The sequence below is a fragment of the Leiobunum rupestre genome, chromosome 6 (genome assembly GCF_980474605.1).
Source record: "Leiobunum rupestre chromosome 6, qqLeiRupe1.1.hap1, whole genome shotgun sequence".
In the NCBI taxonomy this organism is placed as follows: domain Eukaryota; kingdom Metazoa; phylum Arthropoda; class Arachnida; order Opiliones; family Sclerosomatidae; genus Leiobunum; species Leiobunum rupestre.
The window spans coordinates 54,039,815-54,056,630 of record NC_143389.1 but is presented as its reverse complement, the minus strand read 5'-3'; the positions used below and the strand labels follow the sequence as shown (position 1 = coordinate 54,056,630).

The window sequence follows — 16,816 nt, the reverse complement described above, 5'->3', positions numbered from 1 at the left end:
CTTGGTTAAATTGCAATTCTATCTCCTAGACGATTTTCCCCTGTTTATGTTGCGGTCTATAGTGTATCTATGGTGTAGTGCAATGCCGGGTCACTATCAGTTAGATCTCTCAGGGTTTTCCATTTGGCAGTTGACGCGTTTGCTAAGAGACAGACGTGCACGGAAACGGGCCGAAAATCTTGCATCTGGTAATTGGGCCCTAGACAAGGCATCAGCTAAGATGAGCTGCTTGCCAGGTACATATACGAGAGTTACATTATAGCGATTTATTCGAAGAAGCATTCGTTGAAGTCGAGGTGATATCTTGTCATAAGGCTTCTTGCTTAAACCGATTAATGGCTTGTGGTAAGTATTAACTTCCACTGGTCGACCATACGTATAATAGTCGAAGTTCTCGAGGCCAAAGATTACGGAAAGCATTTCTTTCTCTATTTGCGCTTACCTCTGTTGCTTGTCAGTTAGAGAAACAGAGCTATACGCGACTGGTGCGCCATCTTGAAGAAGGACACAACCAAGGCCATTCTTGCAGGCATCCACGGAGATGACCACTGGTTTTGCTTGATCGAAAAACTTTAAAAATTTTCTGAATATTTGAGTCCCAAAGCCACGGAGTTTCCTTTTTCATCGGCTGTCGTAGAGTATGAGTCATGTTAGACAAATGGGGAGTAAATTTCGCTTGATATGTGATCATTCTAAGAAAACGATACAGGTCTTCTTTACTCTTTGGCGCGGCGTATTTTAGAATTGCCCCCACCTTTGAAGGGTTAGGTTCAATGCCCTGATCCGAGATCACATGCCCCAGTACAGAATTCGTGACTTCGCTTGTTGCACTTTTTTCGGGTTAAGTTTAAAATTTTCTTTCCTAGCTATAGTAAGGGTTCTTCTGAGAACTACGCAATGATCTGTCAAGTTCTTAGATCCAAGGGCGGTGTCATCGAAATAAGGGTTAATGTTTGATTCGCCTTCGAAAATTTCATCCATCGCCCTCTGGAATTCTTCGGGGCATTAGTAAGCCCAAAAGGTTGCACTAAGTATCGATACCTTCCCCAAGGTGTAGTAAACGTTGTCAAATAGGACGAGGCTTCGTCCAAAGGTAATTGCCAAAAGCCATCTTTGGCATCTAACAATGTAAATATTTTCGAATTGTTTCCATTTCTTCCATGCGTTTGAGTTCGGCTTGTACTCTGTCATGTAACGCCAATGGGATTTTTCGTTGTGCTGCAACATGTGGAGTTGAGTCTTGTTTCAGTTGTATCTTGACTACTCGCTTTAAACGAACCATTCCGGTAAACACGTCAGAAAACTCTTTAAGTATATTTTCTGGGGTTTCAGAGCTTATGAGTTACAGTGTGTAATTTGTTGACTCGTTCAATAAGACCTAAACGAACACATGCTTGAAGGCACAGTACTGAATATGAGTTCAAACTAGTAACGATGAATCTAAATGTCTCTTCTTTGCCTGTGGAGTCCGTTCTACAGTTCATGTAACATGCTCCAACTATTGGAATTTCGTTGTCGCAATAATCCAATACACGCTGCGTCGTGGCTCTGACCGTTGGTTTCACTGACCATTTCAATAGTTCAATCTTTGGGATAACATTAACTTGCGCGCCTGTATCCAATTTAAATTTGACATTATAGCCATTCACGGTTACTACTTCGAACCATTCTTCTAGGTTTGTATCGTTTCCGTTAATCACATTTACGGTTGTCAGCGCATCGTCATCCTGATCATCCAAATTGATAACTTTTAACGCACCCAAATATACTATACTTTACCATCATGTTCAGATAACGCTTGCACTCGACGCTGGGGTTGTTTGTTCACGTTCTGAGATTTTGTTGTTTCACAAAATTTAAGCCAATGGTTCTTAAAACCACATTTATGACATGTATCCCCATATGCCGGACATTTCCGCGGTGCATGTGTACGACTACAAGATCGACAATTTTACTGACTTGTATTTTCAGCAGGCTTATTCTTCGGTTTATTAATTCCCACATTTCGCTGATTCTGACCTCTTGCGATAGCATTAACCTCAATATTCGGGCTGTTCTGCGGCTTTACATTCACTCACTATGTCCATTAGGCTTTTAGGTTTCTTGCTAGTTTCACGCAGTAACCTTTCTTGCAAGGGTTTATCAAATAAGCCTTGTATCAATTTATCCTGCAACATTCTATCCATACGAGTAGAGCATAGCGCCGAACCAATTTTCAACGGCGGCGGCGGGAACGATAATTAGTTCGGCGGCGGCGTGGCGCGCCGATTTTCAGAAAATAATCGGCGGCGTTGAAAAAAATCGGCGGTGGCGGCGCCTAAGGGGAAAAACTGCCCCCCCCCCCTCAGAAATAGCGCCAGCCTTTTAAAGACCGCTAGAACTTAAATTGTTAAACACATTTAAAAAAATACATGTTTAATAGAATGTATTTTATTAAAATAGGAACCACTTGTTTCCAAAACAAAGAAGAGGTAACTTTGGTTACATACTATCAGATGTAACTTATTTAATCATAAGTGTGCCTGAAAGAATTTTTTCATAATGATACCTTGTTGCAAGGATATGACGTTATTGACGTCACTTCCCAGTCGATGACGGTTTTATCGTCATCAAAACTAGTTCTCGCGTAGGGGGGGAAGGAAGTTAAAACCAGTTTTACGCGACGTTAGTGCTGTATTTTCTTTGGTGGCTGTCAAAGACTATATAAAGTTACGCGTAGCTTTATATAGTCTTTGGTGGCTGTGAAACAAGGTCTCATTTAAATTTTTAATACAGATATGTTAAACAGAGGCACACTTATGAGTAACTATGTCACATCTGATACTATTAAACTAAAACATTTACGCTAGTAATAACAATACTGTACTAATTTACTACCATTTCACTAGTATTATTATCTATACAGTCTTTTTAGAAACTTTTGCTGGGCGCCGCCATTATCGTACAGACAACCAACGAGCCAGCCCTCTACAGCATAAATTTCATCCCCCCAAATCCAGTTTTTCCCCGCGCATTTAAGTCTATTATCACAAATTATTTCATAAACCACTACTTCTACAAACCAAAACCACTATTTCTGCAAATAGAAGAACACCATTACTAGAAATCAAAAATCAAAGGAATTTTTAAAATGTAATAGAATAGTTATTGCTGAATGCAGCCAATGCAGCTGATACGTTTCTGTACTTATTACAAAATACGAGGCGAGGCAACTCCAAAGCCGTTTTCGTTTCTCTCTCTCCTATCCCAGCTATTTGCTGCAGAAAATCTTGTTGCGCGCGGTGCAGTGGTGCCAGATCTTTTGGAAATTATTAATTATTTTTAATTTTATAACGCTAGTACGGTGCACCCAACAGCCTAGGAATCGTAGCACTACCAAAAGAAAAATCTATCTAGTTTAGATCTCAAAACGTAATTATTATACTTTAATAATGAAAATTAATTCGGCGGCGAAATGAAAATGTTTCGGCGGCGGCGGCGGCGGCGGCGGCGCCGCTGAAATTAAATTTATCGGCGGCGGCGTTTCGGCGTTATCTAAATAATCGGCGGCGGCGGCGTTTGATCGGCGGCGCTATCCTCTACATACGAGTACCATAGTTACACTCTTCTACCGCTAGGCGCAGCCTTGAGTAATAGTCTTGAAATCGCTCACCTGATGTTTGTTTCATTTCCAAAAACACAAATGAAGCATATATTTCGTCTTGATAATCTTGAAATTGCTTGTCAAATTCATCCAAAATTGGTTTTAGTGTGAGAATAGTGGCTCCTTGCAGTGGCTGTAGTGCTAGCGATCTGTTTCTTGAGCTCCTCACCATATACGTGCCTAAATATCGCCGTTTTAATTTCGTCAGACGCCTTTGCTTTATCTATGGCTTGTAAAAAATCCTCAAAATCTTGCCGCCAAAATCTCCACTCCTCCGACGCGTTTGTGCCCGCTTGTGCCCGCTTGGAAAGGCTTAACAGGCGGTATATTTCCAGCCATGATTTGTTCGAGTTCTAGGACTCGTTACAAAAAAAACCCATTAATTATAAACGTTAAATCTGAAAGTGAGGTTCGTTAACTACTGTCTGACACCATGTTATATCCTGGTCTCGTTTACTTATATGTTAAACCATGGACATTAGCATATCCATGGTTAAACTAAAGGACTATAAAATAACGACACAAGCTCTTACATGACTTGAACTAGAACTATCTTTATTTACAAATATCACAACCACGGCCAACTTCGATCGCGCGTACCGCGCTTTAGCGGCCCCGTCAATCGCCCTAATTTACCGTGTATATATTTTCCCACCACGCTTTCGCTACGAAAAAAAATTAACGTTAGTCAGATAGGAAAAATCCACAAAAAACAATTATTTTTAAATAAATTTTGAAAAACATTGAATTAAACCGAATGTAGGTCAATATTTAACTAATAGAATTTTTAATATTTTTTTCATGATTCAAATTTTTTAACGGTGTTTATAAATTATAATGGAGTTAATCAGAAACCAAGTACATCCTCTAGAAGAGAAGGGTGTTACCCATGGGGGCGTGAGATTTGAAGCTCAAATCTCACGCTCCCAAGGGTAACCAGTGCTGCCACCCACGCCCCATAAAATCTCGATGTTATCTATTGGAGCGTATCAGCTCGCTATCAATGCTTCGTCTCTCCGAGCCCCGTAAATTTCTGAGCCCTTCGCGATGTTATCAGAAGCATAGAAATGCGACTCCCCACGCCCCGTAAATTCGAATCGCCATATTTTCTACAATCTCATTGCAGTGTTACCAGCCCAAACTCTATAATTTCTTTATCGCTTCCCAACCCTTTAATTTCTAATCTATAGGCAATAAAAAACAAGTCATTTACATTTAAATTTTTTATTTTAGAACTTTGCTTACATGATTACGTAAAATCGGTTCTATGAATAATTGGACATTAAATAAGTTCTATATCTTTGTTTATTCGTTTAGAGGTTTTCATTTGTTCCAACCAAGCACTTGTCAAATTTCCAAAGAGATGCGATGGTAGTCCAGGTCGAGCAACGGCTTCTGCGCGGACTCGTTGTTTATCAATTTCCGCTTCTACTTTGCCTAAGTTTACTTTGTGAGGGTTTAGACTGCAACGTCTAATATGTCGACTCAGTTGTGATTTAAACGATGTATTGCACGTTGTACACGATGTACGTTTACATTTATGGGTTCTTAATCTATAGCTACGTATTCGTTTCTCGCAACTTGGACACTGAATATATTTGTTTCGACCCATTTGGAATATATTCAAAGGAGACAAACACGTACTTTTTACTCGAACCGAGTCTATTCATAAACTGTTCTCGATTTTTGGGGGATCTCCGTATATAAAGTTTAAAATGTGTGTTCTGATTGTAGAAATAATATCAGCCCTATTTTGATTTTCTTCCAAGTTAAGTGTTTCAGATAACGTTTACTTATCCCGCACCTTCCATCCATTTTTTCACATTAATTTGATATAACCTTGTATCTTCCTACAATTCAGTTTTATGCTATGTACAATTCCCTTATTCATTACATCATTCCAAATTTAGTCTAATTCATTCACGGGCGTTGATCTTCTGAAATGGATATTCCAATAAAAGCTTTTTCTTATATCATCGCTTCTGATTAATCTGAATCTTGCCAATATAAAAACATAATATGCTATATCTGAAATGTGAAACGGGGCACCGACGGGGCGCAGGCAGTTCCATACTGGGCTATTTGACCATCAAAATGACCAAATACACGTATACTTGAACATTTCCTTGACTTTATGACTGAAAAATTGTTTAAAGGTCCATCTACTTGGTTACACAATTTGTTAAATACTTGGCTTTAAGGCCATCTAAATTAAAGTTAGAAGCGTAGCACTTTGAAAATGCGTTATTCGGCTGAGAAAAATAGTGCTGCTGAAATTATACTCCTTGCATAGTTGCAACTTACCAAACACGTTTTTACCAAGGCTTAGTGTGTTATTTAATATTATAATTCCGACACCACATTGTATGATCTTCCCCAACGCGACCATTATTAACATTTTTCTATTAAAAATTAAGAATTTAACATTAATTATATTAAATCAAAATAGCTCATTATTGAAAATAGAAATAAAGTAAGTGAAACTATCAAACGATTTTTCACTAGCTTACGTGTTAAGGAAATGCGTGGTAAGTTTAACTACCCTTTCACTTGAAATTAATTTAAACAATATCTAATACACTATTTTGTGGTTAAAAATAAACTAAAATAATCCCAGCAAACACAAGTGGTCCCTGGGACGTCCTACGAATGTCTCAAAAGTGCATTATACGTCCAAGTCCAAACGGATATCCAGACATTGTCGTTGGGACGTGACAAAAATTATATATTTTAGAATTAATATCCAAAGTACATCCAAAATATCGCTAACCAATTTGGACATCTCCTGGATGTCCATTTTAGATCTAAATATCGGTGAATTTAATGGACGTTAGGACAACATCCTTTTATGTCCAAAATGCCAGATTACATCGAAATGTGAATGACGTATGTAGGATGTCCAGGAGATGTAAGTTTTGAAATGTCAGGATTTACATTTGCACGCGTATGCAAATTAATAATTAATTTTAAATAAATGTGCAACGCGAATTTAATTTTGGTTTAGATGACTTTTAAAATAAATATTTATTAAAAATATTATGTTACAATAATTCAAGCAGGACATATTATTGCTACTAGCCCTTACATCCTCTCCCGAAAATTAAAGAAGAAAACGATCCCCTTTGTACAGCCCTCTTGCAATAGTAACAAAGTCGATACGTTGTCTGCTAGAAGGAGTCAACGGTTAAGTCTTAGTGCCTGCACGATTTACGAACCTTGCGGTTAAGTGACATCGTGCCTCGTGGTTCTACATCATTTCTTTTTGCGGGAATTTCTATTATTTGAAAGCATATTGTTAATAATTAAACATTTATTAAGTGCGGATCTAAGGTAGAACGTGTACTTCACGACATTACGTAAATCCAAATAATGTAATTTAAATTAATTATTATTTTGGTACTTCCAACCGCATTGTAGATTTCGCGCAGTTATTCCACTTTATTCCCGATCGGCGGAAATTAGTCTTAATCATGGGCCGATGGAGTAACGGGAAAAAAACGCATCTGTCGTCTACTATAACTCAGGAAAGTCGAGAAACTGGTTTGTTGTTGCGTATTTTTAAGTCATTGTGCTATTTTTCAGAGAAAAATAATTGTCAAGTGCTTGAGATATATTTAAAAAGATAATTGAAACCTATAAAAAAAAACTTTGAAACCATATCTAACTGCTGAATAGATTTTTGGAATAATTATCAGGCACGTAGGAACGTTTTGGATTAAGGGGGGTACAAAATTGAATGTTGAATTGGGCGCCCCCTTCATCGGCAGGTTTTTAGCACCCCTTTTAAAACAATTTGGCACCCCTTCACAAATTCAAGGGGGTAGAAAAATGTCGATTATTTTATGGCTTTGTTTCTTACTTTGAAGGTTTAAATTACCTTTTTAAATAACTCAAGAACTTGACAGTTATATTTTTCTCATGAAAATATCATCATAACTTGAAAATCCGCGCAAACGAGTCTCCCGAAATTCCACAGACGACAGATGCGTTTTTTCCGCGGGTTGGCTATCCCTGTCTTAAAATAATGGGATTATATAGGAAGATCCACACAAAAAACCCTTATAATAACAATTTAATACTTTAAATATTATTTTAATCTACACATTTAATATTGCTTCAATATTTGCCTTAAAGAGTTTTTTAAATTCTAGAATTTAGTATTATAATTTTTGAATTAAACAATTAGATTCTATAACAGATATGCCCAGAGGCTTATTTAGCTATTAGGCGAAGAACGAGCACGCCTATGTGCACCGCGTTTTGAGGGGCGCTTCAGATCTCAATATATCCCATGAATTGATAGTTCGAGACGAGGGGCTGATCAATAGATGAAATTAGAGGTGAGTCGAGCATCCGGTTAAACTGCATTAGGCTGGTTGGGGACAAATGTTTTCGGGCCGGAAATGGGCGGGTTTTTAAAGTTGCATATCGAGTGGGCTTGGGTTTGGACCGGTTTTAAATATGTCAGGCTTGGGCATTTGTCTGTAAAAACCCATTACCCAATAGGGACATGGCACTGTGACGTTGCAAGACGTCACCTATGTTTTTTCCTACATATATGGGTACAGTTTTCATCCATTTGATATCCATTGGACGTCCTTTTCCAGGTCCAGTGGACGTCTCTGGCATATCCATTGGACGTCCTTAAGTACATATTTAGGTACAGTTTTCATCCATTTGATATCCACTGGACGTCCTTTTCCAGGTCCAGTGGACGTCTCAGGCATATCCATTGGACGTCCTTAAGTACATATTTAGGTACAGTTTTCATCCATTTGATATCCACTGGACGTCCTTTTCCAGGTCCAGCGGACGTCTCAGGCATATCCATTGGACGTCCTTAAGTACATATTTAGGTACAGTTTTCATCCATTTGATATCTACTGGACGTCCTTTTCCAGGTCCAGCGGACGTCTCAGGCATATCCATTGGACGTCCTTAAGCATACCTTATTATGTACAGATTTCATCCATTTGGTATCCACTGGACGTCTTTTACCAGGGTAAGTGGACGTCTCACGGACGTAGAAACCTGGGACATTTGAATGGTTTTAGTACGTCCCTTGGGCGTAATCTGCAGGTTTTTGGATATAATACGGATATCCAAAATGTCCAAACTGGATATCTAGTGGATATCCGTGGGACTAGCTTGGGTTTGCTGGGAAACTGAAAGAGTTTGTTCAGAAATTGATATTAGTGTTTAACTAAAAGAAATAGCGTTTAACAAAAATTGTCTTATATATGTTAAAAATAATAGCATGTTTCTTAAATATTATTATAAGTAGTAAAAAAATATATGTTAGATTTACAGGTATAGCGATTCGCGATTAGAATTTTATTATCAATGATCGTTATCTAGTTATCTAATCTCATTGTATGCCATTTCTTATCTTGATAAGTTTACGTTTCACGGATATTTAAAATATCAATCTGTCAAAACCCGTATAATACATAGGAACGTAGAATTTCTTAGTGCCATTATCACGTTACAGCGTGGTTTTTGTTATGGAACCAATTACAATAAGCTATAAACTTGGCTTATCTTTGATAAAAAAAAGTCTCTTATTCCCCAAGAACATGTATATTTATCGAGAATGTACTAGCTCTATTAGATATTTTGGAGGAAGGACGAACTAAAATTTATGCTTGTTTACGAAATTAATTAGCGTATTTAAAAAAAACATTTATTCTTAACAAATGCATTTATGTTAGGGTATGATTTATGGAAAATGTACTTTAATTTCATGGGTTAGGCTTAGAAATTTAGTCTTAGCTATTTACACTTTACAGGTTTTTAGGTCTAGCTTTAATTTTTTACGTATTGGAAAATGTATTTCAGCGTATTATAAGTAAACTTTTAGTCTTAACAAAGTCCACCAGTTAGGAAATGGTTTATGGATAGGAAAATATTTATAAATACTAAAGACAGAAGCAGAAACTAGGAGATCAGAGGAAAAAGAACCAACGCGATCGAAAATAATAATAATAATGCCTTTAATATACGTTTTGCGTTCTTTATTGCATACTATTACCATATTTTAGTTTGGGCTGACTGTATTTAGAACAATCCAAATTAATTAATATTTTCATGTCTTTTTGTTGAAACACTTCTACAGGCGCACATAGGCCCAAAATAGGCACAAATAGGACTAAAATAGATTAACGTACATAAAATGAACTGGTAAAAAACCAGTAAGCATCGAATATATTTCCTAATTAATTAATATTTTCATACAATAAACTATAAACTTGGCTTATCTTTGATAAAAAAACGTCTCTTATTCCCAAGAACTGGTTTATTTTTCGAGAATGTGTTAGCTCGATTAGATCTAACATTTATGCATAGGAGCTCGTGACGTACCGATTCTCACGTGACTCGTTCATTTTTCCGTGCGCGCGTACGATTGATAAGATAACTGAACTTTGACTTAGCGAGATCTTTGTTTTATTTTACGCTACAATCGGAAAGGTTTAAGTAGAAATTCTGTCTTGTTTTATGTTACATTTTCAGCCTTTTGGAGCGTTCATTGTACATACAAAGTAAGTATTTTTCATGAATGTTTATTGTATTAGACAGTATTTGAACTTTAAGGCATATTATACTCATTATATTAAATTTAGGCTTACCAGATAGGAATCTGAATTAGAGTTAAAACATGAATTTTAGTATTCAGCTTTTTTTTAGGCCAAGATTAGCGTAGAAAGTAATTTACTATTTTGTTTTTGTAGTAGACTATATATTTCAGACAATTAGCTTATTGAAAAAGCGTTTAAAATGAGAATGGTATTTTGAAAACGTTTCTACCGTAAAATTGTAACTTTTTTCACTGTAGTTCGCAAAATGGTATTAATAGTATACTAATTTAATGTAAATTTCTAATAATTGTATTGTTTTCTAGGATATGACTCCATCAAAAGCTCTCGAGAGGAATCTACAATGGGTTTTTTTTTCAAGTAGGTTAATTATGTGACGTCAACAATGGGTTTTTTTTTCAAGTGGGTAAAATTATATGACATCAATGGGTATCATTAGATGCAGTTTCGAGCACGAGACGGTTTAATCTCGAGTGTCTAGAGCTGTTATCTCAGAGAGAGACAGCCAATAGAATTTGAGGGTTATTTGAAGTTTAGATCACGTGATGAATTAATCTCAACAAGATAGGAACTGATTAATCTCCCACGCGTCACATCTCTTCGGTGCATTGACGAGTAAAGACCTGCTGTCGGATAGTTCCGTCTTATTTACAGCTCGACAAAGGATTTCCAACCGTAAAGTAAGTAACTATTTTTTCTTTGTAATAGACTATATTTTTAGACATATTTAAAACAATTAGTATATTGAAAAAGCGTTTATATTGAGAATTTTAGCGTAGAATTTTAACCATGTAGGTTTAGTGATTTAGGTTTAGTAGGTTTAATGAGAAAATTAGGCTTAGCATGTAGGCTATAGAAACTAGCTATATGAAAGTATAGAACATATTTTGTCTAGATCAGCTATGGAAAATGAAACGTATCGACTTGAAACGTTTCGTCACTGGAAAAACCCACACGTCACTAAAGAGAAACTAGCGAAGGCTGGATTCTACTACATTCAACGTGGAGATGATGTACGATGTTACAAGTGCCATGGAATCTTAGGCAACTGGGAATCAGGAGATGTACCAGAACTTGAACATGCCAGATGCTTTCCAAACTGTCCGTCGAGGGATAATTCACCCTTGGAAAAAAAGTACCTCTCGCAAGAATGGGACATTCCACCTACGCCAAAAGCAACTACTGTCATCGATAAAAGCTTCTCACCTGCACCCATATAGATATAAGAAATGTATATAAAGGTCTAGATAAATTTCGGGGCGTCTAAGCCTAACATAAAATACGGAATTGACACCTAGCAGACACCGAGGAAGGCATGTGACCAAGAGCGCGAGCTCTCTTAGCATTTTAGTACTAAGTGCTTGACCTTTCCGCAGGCCTTAGTCTTTAGACACCATCTGTTGGTGACTTTTAGTATATTTTTTAAGCAGGAGACGATGGCTCTCGCGACGATTGCACGAGCTTTCTTACCGATAGATAGCGTCTTATAAGGATAGCCTGCAGAAATTACGCGTTTCTGCTAGCTGTCACCTCCGTATTCACTCCCTTTGAAATATTTTATCTAGACCTTTATATACGTTTCTTATATCTATGCCTGCACCTGAAGAAGACGACGTTTGTGACTGTCCCTCGTATGTCAGACGATACTGCTGTTAGACACTACAAATACGTAAGTTAGAACTTTTAATTAAATTATTTATACAAGTTGCAGAAGGTAGTTCGTTTCAACCCTTTAAATGAAATTGTATATATCCATTTCGAATTAATTACAATGATATAGATAAATTACGATTTAAACGGATTATATATAATGTCGGATTAGTCATAGAACCAATTTTACGTAATCATGTAAACAAAGTTCTAAAATAAAAATTAATTAAATTTAAATAACTTGTTTTTATTGCCTATAGATTAGAAATTAAGGCGTTCGGAAGCGATAAAGAAATTATAGAGTTTCGGAATTATAGCGATAAATTCTAGTGATCCGGGGGAGGGGTGGAAAAAATTACGGCTCTTCGTTTTTTCCAACTGCAATTCTGATGTACCCAAAAATGGACCAAAATTGACCAAATGTACCCTAAAAATGACTAAAGTCACCATTTTCGGCCCTATGTACCCCATTTCGGACCAAAAGTACCCCAAACTGGACCTATTAGCTTTATTGTAATGTTAAACTCCCATAGAGATTCCCCTAAAAAGAATAAACTGGCTGTCCAATTTTGGGTACATGATACGATTTAAACGGATTATATTTAATGTCGAATTAGTCATAGAACCGATTTTACGTAATCATGTAAGCAAAGTTCTAAAATAAAAAATTTAAATGTAAATGACTTGTTTTTTATTGCCTATAGATTAGAAATTAAAGGGTTGGGAAGCGATAAAGAAATTATAGAGTTTGGGCTGGCAACACTGCAATGAGATTGTAGAAAATATGGCGATTCGAATTTACGGGGCGTGGGGAGTCGCATTTCTATGCTTCTGATAACATCGCGAAGGGGTCAGAAATTTACGGGGCTCGGAGAGACGAAGCATTGATAGCGAGCTGATACGCTCCAATAGATAACATCGAGATTTTATGGGGCGTGGGTGGCAGCACTGGTTACCCTTGGGAGCGTGAGATTTGAGCTTCAAATCTCACGCCCCCATGGGTAACACCCTTCTCTTCTAGATGCTGCCAGCAACATAGTATTATTGTTTAATACTTGAAACACATGTAAATAAATAAATAAATAAAACAAAAAGTGAAAAGAAGATCACTGTAACTTCAAGTTAAATATATTATTTTAACATTTTTTTATTAAATAATATTAAGTTAAAATATATTACAAGCGCAATAAATTATAATTTTAGGTTTCAACAAGTTTTAAGCTTTCATCTTTTTAAACCTGGAATAATATTGTATATTTAGAAAGGGCCGGTTTGTAATTTTATCTGACTGAAACTTTTTCCATAATAAAGGTACAAACCTGAACAGAAATCATCCTCCTTGAAATGCAGGCTGAAGACCATCTATCTTTTACCTATTTAGTTCCAAAGATGTACCTAAGCATCTTTCATCTTCAATTATATTAGTTTTAAATCTAATTAGATTTACAGAAAATACTACCTAAGAACGGTTATAAACTCGTGGAATTGATATATATATATATATATACCATTAAAAAAGATTTGGTATTATTAAAGATTTATAAATTTTAAGAGATACATTATTTACGCGTCAAAACGCTCTAAACACCTCTACAGCCTTCAAAACTATGTATTCTAATATGGCACCTTCGCGTAAAAAACGCGTCTGTTTTTCTTCATTTAATATTTATAAGGTAATTTTTTTAATTATGAATTATACATAAATATATTGCGAAAAGATAGTTTAACTTACTATACCTTGTTTTTTCTAAATAGGAAAGTGGAAAACCGAAGACAAAACATTTTTCCGCGATTTCGCTTGTATTCCCCGCCTTTGGTGATAGTAGGTTTTTGGTCGTATGTAGCGCCCCTATCGGGATTATTCATACACGCAAATTAACATTAGATGCGAGGCGATTTACAGGGCCGCTAAAGCGCTGTACGCGTGATCGAAGTTGGCCGTGTCACAACTAAAGGATTGGCAACTCGACTAGAGGGCCGGACATAAGAAATACATAACAGAGCTTGGCGCCTTAGACCGCTCGGCCATCCCGACATGAACACTGATGTTAAAATTCTTCCCAGAAATATTATAATTTGACTTTTGACGGCCGAGTGGTCTATGGCGCAAGACTGAAGGCTTTGAAATCCTTATCTCGTTCTATTGCTGAAGGCATGTGCATTCTAGTTCTAATACGAGAGCGTGGGTTCAAATCCCACTTCCGACACCGACGTTTTTTTCATTTAATGTATTTCCAGTCCGAAGTCAAATATTTATGTTCCGGGGGAGAATTTATACGGCCGTGTTCATGTCAGGATGACCGAGCGGTCTATGGCGCCAGAATCAAGGCTTTGAAGAAACTTATCTCGATCAGTTAATGAAAGCAAGTTAATTCTGGTCCTCGTACGAGAGCGTGGGTTCAAATCCCACTTCCGACATCGACCTTTTTTAAATTAAATGTATTTGCTGACAAAATCCAAATATTAATGCTCCTGAGAAGAATTTAAACAGCAATGTTCATGTCAGGAAGGCTGAGCGGTCTAAGGCACTAGACTCCAGGTTTCGAAAACCTTATCTCGATCTGTTGATGGAGGCACGTCAATTCTGTTCCTCGTACGAGGGCGTGGGTCTGAATCCCACATCCGACAACGACCTTTTTTTAATTTAATGTATTTCCAGTCTAAATTCAAATATTAATTTTCCAGTGAGAAATTTGTTAGAGGTTAGGATGGCCATCGTTCATTTAAAAAAATTATCTTTTAAACAATAGGAAGTGCCCATAGAAATCTTATACTCCTACCTAGAATGCTCCCGTCTACGGGAGAACCTGACGCCAAGACATTTTATAGCAACGACTAATGATTATATAGTCTTTGCTTAAGCTTCAGCCAATCAGCGGCCATTCATTGACTACGGCAAGCCGCTAGCGCCATAACATGGCGGTTAAAAATAGTAGAAGCTCATAAGATTTTTACAGGATCCATCCGATCCAAGCTCGCAGAATTCCAATGGGTTTTTGCTGGAGTTTTTCAGATTTTCACATTAACCACTTCAACGTTTTTGGATTTTTATTTAATAATAGTATTAAGATTTTTTGAACTTTTAGTTTTTTTTTGACATTTACTTATTATAAGGAATATTTGAAATCCACTGTGAGGAAGATAAATAAGATTTCGTTTAGGTTCGCTTTGAAAATATTTAAGCCTAGGCCTGACATAGACCCAACTTTGAAAATAGCAGGCAATGTCAATAGCAGTTTTGAGAAGCAGTGACTGAAAGTCCTTAGTATTAACCTTTGTATTTAAAGGTTATTTCACATTTGAAGTAAGTAATATTATATTTACTAGGGCGTCACAAAACCGCAACGGGTATTTTTGACAAAAACCTGAGCGGAACGAGCTAGCGACAATATAAATAATTCAAATATTGAACACACATTTAAAGAAATTAAGGTAATAACTATTATTTTTATGACATACATATCATAGTAGTTTCAGCCTCTCCAGTTCGTTTTTTTTTGAAAGCTAGCCCGGTCTTACTATTGACTTTCAAAAGTTGTTCTACGTTAAATCCGGGATCGAAAATTATGCCGTCCAATGTTTTTACGCGCGAAACGGCAACGTATGCCATGCCGAGAGCGAATTCGTTGGGTCCGAGATCAACAACTGCTTGCTCAAGTGTTAAGCCCTGAGAACGATGAATTCTGATTGCGTAAGCAAGTTGCAGTGGGAATTGCTTACGAGTACAAGTGGCCGCCCCCTTTTTAAACGAAACGGTGACTGGTGGGATCGGTATCAGATTGTTGTATAACGACGAAACAGAGTATGTTGGAAAACTAACAAGCACACAAAGTGGCAACTCGTTTAAATACTCGCGAGTATCGGCGGAAATATAGATAATGTCAATGACTTTGCCTATAGTACCATTGCCAGTTTCCCTATCTCTCAATAAAAAAAACCCTCGAAGGGATTCCCCTCATCAATTACTGTTTTCGAGATATTGCGAAATTTCTGCGAATTATCAGAGCCCCCTCCCCCTCCACTTCTCTACAAAACGTTCCCGTACAACTCGCTCCTATCCCCACCGAGCGCCCGCCCTCTACCCTCTCGCTCTCTCTCTCTCTCTCTCTCTCTCTCTCTCTCTCTCTCTCTCTCTCTCTCTCTCTCTCTCTCTCTCTCTCTCTCTCTCTCTCTCTCTCTCTCTCTCTCTCTCTCTCTCTCTCTCTCTCTCTCTCTCTCTCTCTCTCTCTCTCTCTCTCTCTCTCTCTCTCTCTCTCTCTCTCTCTCCCTCTCCCTCTCGCAACCCGTGGCTCATACAATTCCTCTTTCTCTTCCGCCCCCCCTCCTTTGAAACTTACTAACGGACGACCGTTCCTATCCCCGTCTAGCACCCCCCTACCCTCTCGCTTTCTCTCTCTCTCTCTCGCAACCCGTGGCTCATACCATGCCTCTTTATGTTGCGTCCCCCCCCTCCTTTGAAACTTACTAACGGACGGACGGACGGACGGATGGACGGACAGACGGACAAAACTTTCCCATTGAACTCGCTGCTAAGAGAGCTACGCTCGCTCCGCTCAATTATTATGTTTTTAGAAACTTAGATAAACAAAAACCTTATGAAAGAGTAATTATATCCCAGAAAAAATACATAACACTTAAGAATGACACTTATGACGAATTGACGACAGTCATTGAATTAAACAGCAACAATTATACTGATAATTGTCTTATTTTTCAAAACTTTACCTTCAATTTAATAATATGCTTTTTCTCTGAGAAGCTTAGCCAAGATAAATGTCTCGCACTCTGCTTAAATTTAACATTCCACTGTTAAACAACATATAAGAGATATTACTCAACGAAGACCGATATTTACAATGTTAAATAAAGTGTTTTTAAAAAAGTTCAAGTTCAAGTTCAAGTGTATTAATAGTTATCAGTAGAGTTACAT

General features: G+C 37.3%; 1 protein-coding gene across 1 annotated transcript; it reads left to right on the top strand.

The window, feature by feature from the left end:
* Positions 1 to 10,851: 10,851 nt before the first annotated feature.
* LOC149941535 (death-associated inhibitor of apoptosis 2-like) lies at positions 10,852 to 11,465 on the top strand. The gene is made up of 2 exons (XM_090176955.1): positions 10,852 to 10,916; positions 11,132 to 11,465. Exon 2 carries the CDS (start codon positions 11,139 to 11,141, stop codon positions 11,454 to 11,456), a length of 318 nt encoding a protein of 105 aa, XP_090033081.1. The 5' UTR covers positions 10,852 to 10,916; positions 11,132 to 11,138; the 3' UTR covers positions 11,457 to 11,465.
* Positions 11,466 to 16,816: the final 5,351 nt, after the last annotated feature.

Excerpts from the sequence above, each read along its gene's own strand:
- LOC149941535 (XM_090176955.1), top strand. The coding sequence starts at position 11,139 with ATGGAAAATGAAACGTATCGACTTGAAACGTTTCGTCACTGGAAAAAC.